Source organism: Montipora capricornis, chromosome 6 (genome assembly GCF_036669925.1).
Source record: "Montipora capricornis isolate CH-2021 chromosome 6, ASM3666992v2, whole genome shotgun sequence".
NCBI classification, from domain to species: Eukaryota; Metazoa; Cnidaria; class Anthozoa; order Scleractinia; family Acroporidae; genus Montipora; species Montipora capricornis.
The window spans coordinates 62,453,121-62,468,203 of record NC_090888.1 but is presented as its reverse complement, the minus strand read 5'-3'; the positions used below and the strand labels follow the sequence as shown (position 1 = coordinate 62,468,203).

The window sequence follows — 15,083 nt, the reverse complement described above, 5'->3', positions numbered from 1 at the left end:
AAACATTGAGAACATCCCGAAAACATTGACAACAAATCTGAAAAACCGAGTGAAATGCGAATTGTTATAATTCGAGGAATGTTACAAACAATCTGCTATATCTCGGCATTTTTTCAGGATATGAGAATTCTAACCGCTTTTGTAAACGTTAGCCCGTTAGCCTTTTTTTATAAACACTCATTAACCACTAACCCGGGTTTGGGAAAAACTTATTCAAATGTTCAAACAATACCCAACTCTTGTGAAATATGAGACTCGAAGATTTCAAAATGATCAGTTGAGTGTAGACCCTTCCACAAAATAGGGACCGAGCGTCGGGCACCTATAGGTTAAAGTTAGGCAACATAATGCACAAGTACCTCCAACTGGTCTTTTTTCTAAACCACACAGTTCGTTAAAACCCACACGAGGTACCACGCATTACAGCGAAGGGTGAAGTGTCCCACCTTGTAAGAGACTTTCAAGTCTCATTTATGTAAGCATTGCTACGGCAAAATTAAAAGGAAATCAAGCACAAGAAAATGTTACACTACTGTGGTCTTCGTAATATTTCAGCGAACTATACTAGCCATAACTTGTCTAGCTAGGTGTCATCTAAGTACTTCAGAGATCTAGTTTAAGTAATGATCCGTGTAAGGTGGATAGCAATTTCCTTTGTTATGCGGCAACGGGGCTTTCCCCACATAGGAATGTTATCATTTTTACACAGAGAATGCATAAACCTACAGGAAGGCAGTTAAGGCAATAAAATTCATTTACAGCCCACTTTGAAAGGGTGTTTTTTTGTGTTAAAAGATTTTGACCCATCACAAGAGTTGAAAACAAAAGCCAAGAAACGTTTACAATTTTACATGTTCCCCACATACGATTTCTGTGGAATTCATTTAAACTGAGACCAGATAAAAGATTGAAGATGGTTGGAAAGTAAGGATGAATATAATACTGCTTTTATGAAGTTGTGTTAACTTTTGCTGTTTAAGCCAATCAGAAGTAAGTACAGACAATAGAAAAGTTATCACCTTTTTGCATACCAATTGAATTCCAACATGTTCGTTGCCGTTGTTGCTATCGTTCTTATCTGGACCGTTTCTTAAAATGTGTGGCCAATTCTAGGAAGGGCTTCGTTACAACGGGATGGCGTTCTATATCTACAACCAATTCCTCCTTTTTTTTTTCCATGTTTGAACATCATGTGTACAAATTATTTGCAAATAAAACGGCTACAACCATTTGCCCACGGGCATTCCACCAGCATTTCCTAAGAGACCCTTGCAAAGAATTAAATACGTAAATATATGAATACAATCTGAGCCATCTAAAAGCCTCCGACAATGTTGAATGCTCGTCTGGAAAATGTTTACAGCACTGACTATTTTCGTAGTTTAAAGTTGGGCCTTGGGACGACCAGCGTGGACAGACTCTATTGCTTCTTTAAAAAGACGTAAGAAAAGATCAACGTTTTCCCTGTAGGAATTATGCCCCATAAAACCAACACGCCACACCTGAAAGAATGAAATTCAGCGACAGCTAATTAACAATTATTCACCGAAGTGGAGATAAATAAACCTTCCCTTTCACCGACGCAGAGGTGAATTGTTCTAGTATACACAAGTCGAATAATCAGCGAATAAAAGTCCTATCTGGCACATGGGAAAAGTCATTGCAGTGCCTGTTGTTATTGGGGCCCTTGGAGCCGTATCAGTCAACTTTAAGGAGTACACGAAGCGAATCGGCGTGAATGTGAGGTCGGAAGCGATCCAGAAAACAGCATTGCTGGGGATAGCAAATAATAATAATAATAATAATAATAATAATAATAATAATAATAATAATAATAAAAATAATAGATCGTGAAAGCAGCTGACTTTCCACACATTAGAGACACTGTCTATCTTAAGTCAAGAAGATCGCATTGAATTGCAAATTCCGCATATTCTTTGTAAAATTTGAACTACTGAAAGTTTAGGAGAAACGAAATAATAATAATAATAATAATAATAATAATAATAATAATAATAATAAAAGATTTGAAAAAATGAAAGCAATCTTGCTACACATTCGGTACCATTTAAAAACAATTCTTCACTGTACTCTGCGAAACAACGTTAAATGCAGGGGGTTTGTAACGAGCGATGACACACGACGGTGGTTCTTCGTTTTCGTGCCGTCTGTAATACTTTATTTCCTAGATAACTGAGCCATACTATTGGAAAAATCGCGGAGCGATTTAAACAGCACGGCGTCTTTTTCAAACCGTTTGCAACGATATCGAAAGGCTTTCGATATCGTTGCCGTCGTGTCTACTTGATTCTTCGAGAAAACGTAAGCTCTCCAGTCATTGTTTAGATAATAGGGAGCTTAAGTAGGCGCGTTTTTGAGACGCGGACGGCAACCGGAAGTGTAATGTTTTCCCTTTTAACTTGTCTTCACACAAACACATTTGCATTGCTAAGTATCTTGTCCGCATTAGAGATGATTCGTATAAAAATCTGGGAGACACCACTGTCCTGGCACGCGAAATGTTCTCTTCCGGTTTCCGTCCGGTCTCAAAAACGCGAGTGCTTAAGCTCTCTATTGGCTGGAGGCGCAACGCGGGCGGCTTCAGGTATGCAGCAACTTACCAATCCTACAGTTGGTCCCATTCCACCGACAATTTCCAGCTTGTACCTGTAAAAAGGTATTTTAATTACAAGGATTAGTGCTTTGTACAGGAAAGAAGATGCACATTTCATTCTCTTTCGGCCATACGTTTTCATGAGATATTCTGGCACGGCTTTCCAGTCTGGAAATCCTTCAGGGATTTTGATGCTTGTTACTGGGTTGCCTATGGGCAAACCCAGTCGAGGTCTTCGTTTAGTTTGTTTGTTTTCTTTTTTTTTTTTTTTTTTTTTTTTTTCCGTGTCGGTAAAAGTCTTGCCTGTCACTCCCCTGGTAAGTGGTGTCTTTGTGTATAGAGCCTTCTGCGCGTATTTTCTTAGGATCTAGAGGGTAGTGGAACTGCGTAGATTTCTCTGGTGGACACAGTATAGAATCATCAACTTAGCCTGCAATGGCGTCGAAAGTCATGCAACGCGAATGGCGTTTTAGTGGATCCTTAAACAAAATATACCCTTATGGAGCTCAATAATGGAAAGTCAGTTGGATAAACTAGGCATGAATCTCAAAAGCGACAAGTACTGGACTTCAACAACAATCTATCGCCCGTCGAGACGAAATCAAAGTGAGCAGTATTTACCTGAAGTACATGGTAATTTGACACAATTGAGTTTCTTGTCTTCACGCACGCAATGAAATAGGAAGAGGTTTTCCCCTCTAAGAGCAAATATGTTGTTTGTTTCAATAAAATTTTCGCTGGAAAAGGATTCTGCGGTATTTTCTGCCTTTGTGAATTATAATATCATGTTGTGTATTGAATTTTCGAGCTTAAGGTTCAAATGTGATATGGGAGAAGTTTTTTAGTATTGCTCTGTAAGCAGGAAGGGTTCACAGGCCTGTTGGAAGCGTGCTTGAGTTTCAACAAAATGAGCCCCAAAATCAGTGAAAACTTGTGACGCAGATGAATAATAAAGTAGCTGCTATTTCCAAAATGATGGAATTACCTGGTGATAAATAACGTCGTACGCGTCTTGGAGAGTAAATTTTGACTTTGCATAAACAAGAGTTGGGCGATTGTGATCTTTGTTTTGACTTCGCTCATTTCATTGTCAAACTTTATAACACTTGACAGAAAAAGAAACTTACAAAAACCCGGTATCTTGCCATCATTTGACACAGATGCTTCACTGTTTGGCGAGTAAACATGCCGCGGTAACTTAATCATGGCGCCCGCTGAATTCCGGCCACGTCACTTTCGATTTTGCAATTTACTTGAACGTAGCAAAAATCTCCCAAAATGTTTGTCGCTGATCGTAACTTTTTATATTCTATATTCACAGTTCAAAATTAATGTTGTTTTCATGTCGTAAATATTTTATTCTTGATCGACCGTCCGGGAAACTTCCTTCTGCTCTTTCTGAAAACTGTGTATCAATATTTATTCGCTTTTTCATCAATATTTGTTTTGCATAAAGCAAGCTACCAGAATCTGAACCTTGCTGAGTTCGCATTTGTTAGCGTTAATAGTATTTTTGGTCAGATGTTTCTGTTTTTTATGAGGGTTTATTGTTTTGGTCTCCCATCCCAACACTAACCCCGCGAAACAGGGCTTGACTTCAGTGAAGTTTACTATTACAAATTTTTCGGATGCTCATAGGGCACACTTGTGGTGAAAAGAAGTTGTGAGGGAACTTGAAAATTATCAACATGTCAGCCCAGAAGCCAATGTTTCTCGCTTCTCTTTTATTTGTTATTCTTCAGAGACTGGAATGCTGTATTTCAATACCACACAATTCAGTGTCTTCTGATTTTCTGTAGCACGTATCACAGGCAAGCCAGTGTATGCTTCACAGAAGCATCTAGTTACCGTTGGTAAGCGATAGGCCTAAACCAAAAAAAGAAAGGAAAAAAAAGATAAGAAAAGAAGAAAAGACAGTGAAAAAACACATGCATAACCCCTTTTGGTTGGTAGAACAGCGGTTTTCTTTGAATACTTGATTGGCTTGAAACCAAGAGTCACATTCATAGCCAATCAGAAGTAAGGAACAACAACTTGCTATATAGCACACTCGTTTTCCCGCGCATAAACGCCGGCTACATGCATTTACTGTGCGTTTTGACAGGAAGACCTTAGACAACAATGACCAGAACCAAGGTTGCTGTCAAGCGGTTTTCGTTAAAACAATGGTTTGCTGGGGGTGCTCTGTCTCGCGGGCTCAGAAAACGTGGTTGAGGTCACTGTTTTCGTTTAATAGAGAGTTTAAGAAAAAATGGCGGCTATGGCAATGAAAACGCCACAATATAACATCATTATCATTGGTTAAAAGAGGAAAAATAATCGTTCTGCTCGTGCAGCACGCATTTTAGCATATATTTTTGCGATGTAGTATGTTGCCCAGTATCCGACCTGCACCAGTATCCGACCAGTTAAGAAATAATTTTAATTTTTGAAACGCCCTTATTAGTTCACGGAAAAGGAATCGCACAGAAAGAAAACCCAACATTTAAGATTTGAGATGCAAGTCTTGGCGGGCTTTAAGCTTTAGGAACATTTGCAGAAGGCGCCGTTCTGTTCAGGTGAGTGACATTTTCATGACTAATATTTATGCTTTTCACTGAGCAGTAGAACTATCGCTGTTGAAGAAATAGTCTGTAAATCATGGTGTTTTTGAAGAAACCTTTCCATATTTGCAGTGAGCAATCTCAAAGAATTCAAGTAGTTAGAACATTCTTCAATTCTTCCTGAAATATACTGTTTCCGATCTAGAACAACGGAGACCAGAATCATCAACAAATTTTTCACTAAGCGTGCCCAGTATACGTCCATTTTTTTTTTTTGTTTACTGCGCAAAAATCCTTGTATTAGCTGCAGTCGTGATGAATTTCATTTCGTTAACTTAAGTTGATCTGTTGTTGTTGTTAATGCTATTGTGATTCAACTCAATTGCAACTGTCTTCATTGATTTACCGAGCGGAATTATTTTCCGTGTGTTGCTTTCACACCGCACTTTGCATAAATACCGAAAGCAAAAGTTAGAACTGAATTCTCAATTTTTCCACGATGCTTGGTTTGTAAGTCGATTTATATTTTCAAAATTCTAATGCCAAAGTACTTTGCAAGAAAAAAGGGACACAAAAACATTTCGAAGGGGGACTTAACCCATTGACTCCCAGGGGTTCCCCATTGACGAGTAAAATCGTCTGGCGTTAGACAGAGTAAAATACTAATAGGCCTTATCACGGTTTTCGACGCCATCTTGACGGGTAGGCAAAGCGGTCAGAAATTACAGTGTTTGTATGATAATCCGATAGCAAATAACTTCTTCCAAAATTGAATTTTACACAATTTGTGAATCAAAACGTTAAAATACTAGGTAGAAGATTGTATTCACCAAGTTTGAAGGATGTAGCTTTCCTATAAGTCGCTGATCTATTCTTTTTTAATTTTCCATACATTAGTCTCAAAATTTTTTTTTCCCGCGAACTGCGTCCAGACGTTTGTTTACCCAGCCAAATTTACAGACAAATGTGTGGAAAATTCCAAAAATTAACTGAGCGTCTTCTAGCCAAGCTACATACTTCAAACTTGGTGAATACAACCTTCTAACTAATATTTTAACGTTACGATTCAGAAATTGTGAAAAATTCAATTTTGGAAGAAGTTATTTGCTATCGGATTCTCATACAAACACTGTAATTTCTGACCGCTTTGCCTACCCGTCAAGATGGCGTCGAAAACCGTGATAAGGCCTATTCTGGCCGGTTTAAGTCGGTTTGGGTATTATTAAAAAAACTCTCTCCTCTTTTTTATGCATTTCCGTTTTTATAACACATCACGTAGCCTTTTTATGTCATTTCCGGTAAATATAAAGATCTTGTAACAAGCACTTATCCATTCAACAAACCTGAAGAGGGCTGGTGTTGGCCAGCCGAAATATTGCAACAACGCCTATGTTCACGTTGTCTTGACCAACCTTTGCAGTATATTTTCTATTTTTAAAGTTTTTTTTGGTGTGGTCACGATCTATTTTGATCCAACGTAGAGCAAGTTTTGATCGTACACGGTTTTAAATGAATGCTCAACGAATTCGAAATGTAACCCTCCTCTTTTGTACATTGTGTCTCCGACAAAGCATGTTACTGTCCAGCATGTGATACTTCGTAAAGGGTTTTTAAACGAATGCTCAAGGAAATCTAGCAATCCTGTTTTGTATCCAACAAAGCATGTTTCACTGTTCAACATATGGGCGTGGGAGTGCTCACCTATGGCCCTCCGTTTCATAAACAGGATATCACATATACAGGCCAAGACAAATTCGACATCTGCTCAGTATCACGTTTCCAGCTGAAGCGAGCAATGCTGTGTTGAACAATCCTTTCTACCGACCGTAAAAATGACTTCACAGAAGTAGAGTTTCTCATCTTTCGCTTCTGTTAGAGAGCAAGTTTTGATCGTACACAGTTTTTGCAGTGGTTTAATCCTTAAAAAGTTTTAATTGAATTAAATGTAACCCTCCTCTTTTGTACATTGTGTCTCCGACAAAGCATGTTACTGTCCAGCATGTGATACTTTGTAAAGGGTTTTTAAACGAATGCTCAAGGAAATCTAGCAATCCTGTTTTGTATCCAACAAAGCATGTTTTACTGTTCAACATGCGACAAACTGAAGAGATATATTTGGATAATTATGGGCGTGGGAGTGCTCACCTATGGCCCTCCGTTTCATAAACAGGATATCACATATACAGGCCAAGACAAATTCGACATCTGCTCAGTATCACGTTTCCAGCTGAAGCGAGCAATGCTGTGTTGAACAATCCTTTCTACCGACCGTAAAAATGACTTCACAGAAGCAGAGTTTCCCATCTTTCGCTTCTGTTATTTCTCTGCTGTCAATTGCGTTATATTGTGCCGGGTTTCTACGGGTTGAATTTGAGTTAAGCAAGCACATGAAGAGAATAAATGTTCTCGAGAAGGCTGCTGAGCTTCATTCGTCGACAGAAGGATCCACCCTCTCACGGCCAACAAAGAATTCTCCAGGTAAATTGTTTCTTAGCGCAGTGAATTTTCAAAGCCAGGGCACTAGATGTTGGTCAGCATTGTCGAATTAGCACCGGAGACGATTGTATTGTGGACCTTTCCAAAATATAATAAATCGGGCAAACAGAAAGGTAAAAAGGCTCGGTTTACAACTTGCGTCAAACCCGATACCCAATGTAGTTTAATCCAAACTGAGTGAATTTTAGGTTTGTTCAGTTGTTCAGTTTGTTCAATTTTAGGTTTGTTCAGAATGTCTCAGTAAATCCCATAATTTCATAAATTTAGTTTTTGTGACGTCATCACTTTACCACTCTATTAAGTGATCAAGTGATTAAGTGACCTTAACTACACAAAACGTTTCCAAGCGCGATTTGAAGTTGTCATTTCTCGTTTTCCCATTCCCATTAACTCTGTGATTTATCGTTTTGGCCAAGCGAGTTCTATTAAAACATCTCTGCCTCTGGTTCGGATAGCATCCACATATGATTGGTCTCATGACTCAGGGAGATGCAGCTTAACAAGATTGTTAGCAAGGTAGACAAGGTAGGAAGTGCACTGAAAACTGAGTCGCTTCTTTTTATTTGCCTTTTTTTAAAAAAACAGGCTCATATAAGCTACATAGAAAGAGGCGAAATGCTAATCCAGTCCAGAATGCTACGAAACCAGACATCGACGCAGAAACGATACTGAAAATGAGGCAATTTTTATCCGAAATGAAACCACAACTCTGTCAATGGAAGGGTGCCACGCGCCCGTCAGGGCCTGCAGGCCCTCCCGGTCCACCTGGACCGATGGGAGAGACAGGAGCCCGAGGACGAAGAGGGCAGAAAGGAAAGAACGGGAAGAAGGGAGATCGAGGGATTATGGGATCACCGGGCAAGAACGGGAAGTTTGGACCTAAAGGAATCAAGGGAGACATTGGTCGACCAGGTCTACCCGGAGTTAAAGGAGAGCCTGGTGAATCGATTGCAGCTCCGACAGTTGTTGTTTCTCCTGCGGAGATGACAGTAAACGAAAGCGAATCAGCCTCCTTTCAATGCTCAGTCACAGGAAATCCCGAGCCTACAGTGGTATGGAGTAGAGTGATCAATCAGACAGAGGTGAGCCAGTCTGCGGTATCAGAAGCAATGTTGCGTTTCCCGAATTTGAAAGGAAGTGACGCCGGTATTTATCGATGTTCAGCGACGAACCTTTTGGGGAACGCTTCGGCAGAGGTCCAACTGATAGTTAATAGTAAGTATTATTATCTAAAGTTGTCAGACTAATTTAGTTTCCTTTGCTAATAATCGACTGAAAAAAGAAGTTAATGTCATGAAAAGGTTGTTCTTATTCATCGTGGCAAAGTGAGATAAGAAGGTAACTGATAAAGTGATTAAAGAATCTGACCCACCCACCTTACATTGCGCGCCCACGTTATTTCAGGGTGTCCGAAACTCGGAATTCTGTGACTGTTTGAAGTAATCTGTTTCCATCGGGTATCAAATGGGATATATAATTTTGTTTTTCACGGGAAAACAAGCTACGTTTATTAGAATTTCAGTTTCTATTTTTATTTATGTATGACTCTCTCTTCGCAACATGTTATGGAGTGTAAACGGAATCGTTGTTGAGCCATCTTCTCTTGGAATTGCAGCGAAGATTACCGCAATTGGGAATTTCTACATACACATTGCAAGGAAACACAAACAGCGAACTGGCCGTCGGATCGATATAAATTCTGTCCAAATATTATATGCGTTTCTTCCGCTGTCGGAGGCTGCCGGAACATGAACACAGAGGCAAAGCAAGTCTTCGGGAACATCAGAATAGAATACTCATCTCTGTCCCAATCAGTAAAAAGCCTTCGTTGTTCATTTCGTTTTGTCACTGATAACAAAACTGCGTTTTGTGAAAGGAAGCTTGCGTACGACATTGAGATTTCTGGTCTGGAAAAGTAACTGAGGAGGCAGTGTGGCTCAGTGGTTAGGGCGCTTGCCTTGAGATCCGGAGATCCCGGGTTCAAGACCCGCTCTGACCACTCTTTGAATTTGATCCTGGTAGTCCCTGGTTCAATTTGCCAGCTGCACTTGTAAATAGCCAACTGGTTTGCCGGTGGGTTGGGATTCTTAACAATTGTCGTTGTTCTGTTCCGTCGTTTCGTTGTGTTTCATTGGCCCTGAAAAGCCCCTATGGGGAGCGGTCAATTAAGTATGTATGTAACTGTAGAGGAGCTCAGAGGGATCAGTTTATCTTTAATTTACAGGAAGAAGAAATTGTTGTTGGATTCAATACCCGTTTGCAAACTTGGTAAACTTGAAAAAGAAGAAATTTTAGGAACGTAGAATAAGAGCATTGCATCCAATGCTACTACAAGTGTGTATTGCCGTGCGCTCGCTGACGAATGTTTTTATTTACTTCACTCAGTACCGCTTATCACTACCTCTCGCATCATTTACGAAGACCGCGCAAAAAGCGAATTAAACAATCTCGCCCTTTTTGTTTCCATCGCCAACTGCTTGGAAATCAAATAAATATAGGTTGCTTGCTTACAAAGGTCCAGTTAAAAGTTCAAACAACCAGGTACCACGCGTGTAAACTGTCTTTTCCTCTTGAATTTAGTACAAACGCATTTCCATGCTTCATAGAAAAGTGCGCGAAATAGCAAGGTAGCCTGCAGTTTTTCTCATCAAAATTCATTTAATTTCACAGAATATTCTCCCCCGACGATCTTCAAAACATTCGTTATTTCCATGACAAAGTTTTGTTCGACTTTTTCTCTTAAGCGATACTTGCCCATTTATGGAAGTAGACGCTCCAAATTCCCGGATAACAACAACATCAACAAAGGCGCGCAATGTTAACTGGGTGGCCCAATGCCCGGCTGCTATTCTATTCGTTAGATTCCGGAAACAAAAAATTGTGGTTTTAAAGAGCGTTATGACTGGTAGCGAACTTTGTTTCACTGTAAGTTCCTTGGACGAAGTTGATGCAACTGTTGTTTACGAGTTTTAATTTTCTGGAATTTATAAATTAATTTAAGGGAATCCATTATTGTTTTTTTTTTTACTTTCCCACAGCCCGTCCTATTATTTCGCTTCAACCGGGGCCTCTTTACGCCCTTGAGGGAAGTAATGTCACGCTTCCAACTTGTCATGTGACAGGTCAGCCAGCGGCGGTTGTCACCTGGAGTAAGTCGTTTGGTCAGCTGCCGCATGGGAGGGTGGAGAGTAATAGAAGCGTCATAAAACTTCTTGAAGTCCGAAGAAGTGATTCAGCAGACTACTTCTGCAACGCGACGAACACGTTGGGGAAAGCTGCTAAAAGAACTCTCTTGGTTGTGGTATCCCTTCCTCGGTTCACTTTTAAGCCGCCTCCGAAGATTGCTCATTGGATCGGGGGCAACATTACTTTAAACTGCAGCGCTGCTGGGCATCCACCACCAGTCATTACCTGGAAGCGACAAGGTTCTCAAATGCCAGTTGGGCGAAGTCAGCAGATCAATGGCGCCTTAGTTATCAGTGATTTTAGAGAGGAGGATTCAGGAAATTACATTTGTGTTGCTGAGAGTGCAGGGATTTTTACCGCTGAGACAATAACTTCTGTGAAAACTTCCAAAGGTGAGTTAGATTTCGGTTATTATTCAATGAAGTAATTGTTGGTGAAGTGATGCCATTTAAACAGAATTTGTTGACAACCGGGAACAAAAGAAAGGAATAGTCTTGAGCCAGTTTCACTATTAAGAAATATTCTTGTTTTTTTGAGAAAATGGCAGTGATGTATTCATTATGACGAACTTGCATCACAAAAATACATGGAAAGAAAAGCTCCTGAATCAGCTCATTCATCAAGCGAGACAAGAGTTGTATCCAATTACATCAACTATGCAATAGTGGTCCCCAGTACTGAAATTATTCTTTTGCACTTATCATTTCGTGTTAATTACACTTACTAGCCTTGCTGACATGTGAAACACTGAGGGTGATTTTAGCTGTATAACGAGGTTAGCGAGGAAAATTAGCACAAGGATTATTCTCACGGAAATACATTTACTGCCGCCTTACCGTTGCTCATTCAGCATGGATGGGCTTCTAAACTACTGGAAAATTGTCATCCTTTTCGTGTTTTGAGACTAAGCATTAGTTACTGGTGCATCACACCATTCAGTCACTGACAACGACTGGTTTGTCACCAATGAAACTTTAGCATGATACAGAACGACGGACAACAATCAGTAGGTGTTTTTATGCACATGCTTTCATGGTTTCAGTAACCAACATGTCGGTTGGTTACGCGGGCACCACAGATTTTGTCAGTACTTAACGAGGGATTAATAAAGTTTGAATATGTACTTCACCTTTCTGCATATATAGCGTTAGTTGCAGTGTTGCACATATCTGTCCCAGCCAACACATAACTGCCCATAGCTTCTTCATTCATCGCCTCCTTCCTTAACAAGGCTCTAACAGGTTTTTCCTATTTCTTTGGACAGTTCGATTAGTAAATGGCGGAGGTTCAAGCGGCCGTGTTGAAGTCTTCTATAATGGTAATTGGGGAACAGTTTGTGATGACGACTGGGACCTCAATGATGCCAACGTGGTTTGTCGCGAGTTGGGATTCTCTCGTGCATACTTTGCTCTTTCTGGAGCAAGATATGGCCCAGGGACTGGTAAGATCTGGATGGATGACGTCAGTTGTAAAGGAACAGAGTCTACATTGTCTCAATGTGCGCACAGAGGTTGGGGAAGTCACAACTGTGGCCACGATGAAGATGCAAGTGTGGTTTGTGTCTAAGACAAGGCGATGAACTTTATGCCTTATGTTCAAACACGCTGTCCATTATCGCAAATTGGGTTTGTATTTGGTAGTGCCACACGTTATCTGTTTCCTGCATTAAACATACCGGTGTTATGTTCTCTAAGCTTGAATTCTCAACACAAGATACGGCTACATCGACACCTCAGGGAAAGCAATGAGGCTAAGACTGGATAAAATCCCGGAAACGAAAGACGACAAAAGCAAATCTCGTCAGTCATCGATAAAAATTAACTGGTCATTGGAATCGCTCAAGTAAGCGATACTGGACCAAGTTATCCAAATTATCCGCCAGCTCGAGGCGCTGGCGCGGCTGGCACAAAGAAAAACCTCTGCTGGCGAAGATGCCACTTCGAAAGAAAATGAATTTGCTTCACTTCATGAAAAGCTTGATAACCCAGGGGCCCGTTTCTCGAAAGTTCCGAAAATTTTTCCGGCCCGAAAAGCCATCTGTGAAATTGCCAACCGCTTGGTTTGGAAAGCCGATCTAGATCTTTTAACACGTTTTCAAGGTACCAAAAAGAAAAATAACTGTGAAGTTTGACAAATTAAATCCTCTCCGTTCTTGAGATACAAAGGGAATTGTGACACCCGAAAATGGTCCGTAAAGTTTCAGGACTTTCGAGAAACGGCCCCCTGGCCTCTGCTACAAACAGAATGGCAAGAATGGCGCTAGGGGTAAAACAACTCAAAAGTTTGAAGAGATCGGGGCTTCTGACCGAGGCTCGATTAATTCAGACTTACTAGCCTCTTTTCCAGGTCTGAAAGTTGACAAGTTTAGCTGTAAAATAAGCTTATGAGGCTAATCTAAGTTAAAAAGTAAAAGAATAATAAAAAAATAATCATCGCACATAGAGCGGTTTTCAATTGAGTGTCGAAAGTAATCAGCAAATTGCTTTGGTTTTGCGTTTCCTTCACTCAATGATTGATTCAATGTTCTCGCGCCAATTTTTCAACCAATCAGAAGTGAAACCAAAACCAATTGTGGCTCGCGCGTGCACATTTTCCCGCGCTTTGTGTCGGCTACGAGTAATTACTTCTAGTTTTGATTGGTTTACTGGATTGTCTCCAACCTTTTTGATTGGCCAAAGTAATTACTTTGGTTTTGGTTTTACGACAGTCGATTGAAACTCGCTCTATCAGGACAATTACACCAATTGTCTCTAAGAAACACCGAAAAAATTGTTTCAGTTGCTCCCGAGAGACAATTGCTTAACTTGTCCAGTATGTGCGTGGATCAATTCTCACTTTCGTCTTTAACCCACACTTCAAATATATACATCTTTCATTCAATATAATATTAGCTGCCATATTTGTATTTGGTCCTTAGTATATATTTAGTGGGAGAGATCGCGGGTCTTTAAATAACTGAACTTACATCTAAAAACGGTTCGACATTACTCAGTCTTCTCGGATATGACGTATACACTACGGGCGCCATTTTACAACCCTTGCTGGTAACAGTACAAGGCGTGAGTTCCGGGAGGCAACAAACACAGAAGAGGGGGAAACTTGGGCAGATCGCTTGTTTAGATGACCTGTATTTTTGCAAATATCAGATGACGTGGTGATTATCGTAAAGAGAAATATATCATTACACTTAAAAATACTTCAGGGGAAAAATAACAGGGGAAATATTCATGAGAATTACGTATTACTTTTTTTCTCAAATGCCACAATGGCAAGGAAAAACAGAACCATTAATGGAGACGTCTTGGGATAACCAGGGACCATTTTCTCGAAAGTCCCGAAACTTTTCGGGCCTTCTCCGGGTGTCATAATTAAGAACGGAGAGATTTAAGTCCACAAACTTCACTGTCATTTTGCGTTTTGTTAACTTGGCAACATGCTTAAGGACCAGCTTATGAAAGCAAGTGGAAGGTAGTCTCGTAAATGGCTTTCCGGACCCGAAACGTTATCGGGACTTCCGAGAAAAGGGCCCCTGATCCGCAAAGACCTAAAGAGATTGTAGTAGAAAACGATACCAAAGATGAAAGAAGTCTTGTTAGATTACCACACAGAGATAGACTCTTTACCGAGGACACTGGGAACGAGGTATGCTAAAGTAGGATCATATTGAACTTTTAATATTTGCCTCTTATTCCCAAAGTTATATTGAATGGTTGCAATCAAATACAAGTGAGAAATTGAAATAAAACGACGGCAGACAATGCTAAGCCATGACAACCTTTATTTACGACCCAACAGCATTTAGCCATCGACCCAGTGGAGTAAATAGGGTAAATACCACTTGTATCAGTTGTGCCGTAAGTTGAACTACAATTTATGTACAACTATGCTATACATCTGTCTGTGTAAATGCATATTTTAATTCGCATGCAATTTATTGCCCATGCATGCTGCAAATGTCGGAGTTCAACTTCAAAGAGACAAATTACGCAAGAAAGCTTCCCGAAAACATAAACGCCAAATCTGATAACCGAGTGAAAAGCTAATTGTCATAATCCGAGGAATGTTACAAACAATCTGCTATATTTCGGCATTTGCTCAGGATATGAGAGATTTAATCGCCTTTAAAATTGTAAACGTTAGCCTTTGTAAACTATTATTAACCACTAAACCCGTGCTTGTGAAATACATGCTCTACTATTCCCAATTCTTGATGACATACGAGTCTAAAGTTTCGTTGATTATCA

At 40.1% G+C, this 15,083-nt stretch overlaps 1 protein-coding gene and 1 long non-coding RNA gene across 3 annotated transcripts in view; one reads left to right on the top strand and one right to left on the bottom strand.

Moving 5' to 3' along the window:
- The window catches only part of LOC138052786 (uncharacterized), a 3,229-nt gene extending 260 nt beyond the window's left edge, over positions 1 to 2,969 (bottom strand). Inside the window, exons 1-2 of the long non-coding RNA XR_011133149.1 lie at positions 2,622 to 2,969; positions 1 to 1,502 (exon numbers count right to left, since the gene is read on the bottom strand). The exon at positions 1 to 1,502 is cut by the window's left edge and continues 260 nt beyond it. This is a non-coding gene — a long non-coding RNA (uncharacterized lncRNA). The remainder of the gene's footprint in view (positions 1,503 to 2,621) is intronic.
- LOC138052785 (macrophage receptor MARCO-like) overlaps positions 1 to 14,600 on the top strand; it is a 28,976-nt gene extending 14,376 nt beyond the window's left edge. The window contains exons 1-4 of one of the 2 annotated variants that reach the window (XM_068899363.1): positions 6,431 to 7,635; positions 8,239 to 8,868; positions 10,692 to 11,231; positions 12,104 to 14,600. In XM_068899363.1, the coding sequence (XP_068755464.1) occupies positions 7,434 to 7,635; positions 8,239 to 8,868; positions 10,692 to 11,231; positions 12,104 to 12,405 (1,674 nt within the window). In that variant the 5' untranslated portion in view covers positions 6,431 to 7,433 and the 3' untranslated portion in view covers positions 12,406 to 14,600. Of the gene's footprint in view, positions 1 to 4,567; positions 4,575 to 6,430; positions 7,636 to 8,238; positions 8,869 to 10,691; positions 11,232 to 12,103 lie in introns of those variants that run through there. The other variant, XM_068899365.1, reaches the window with a different exon arrangement.
- The last annotated feature ends 483 nt before the right edge of the window (positions 14,601 to 15,083 follow it).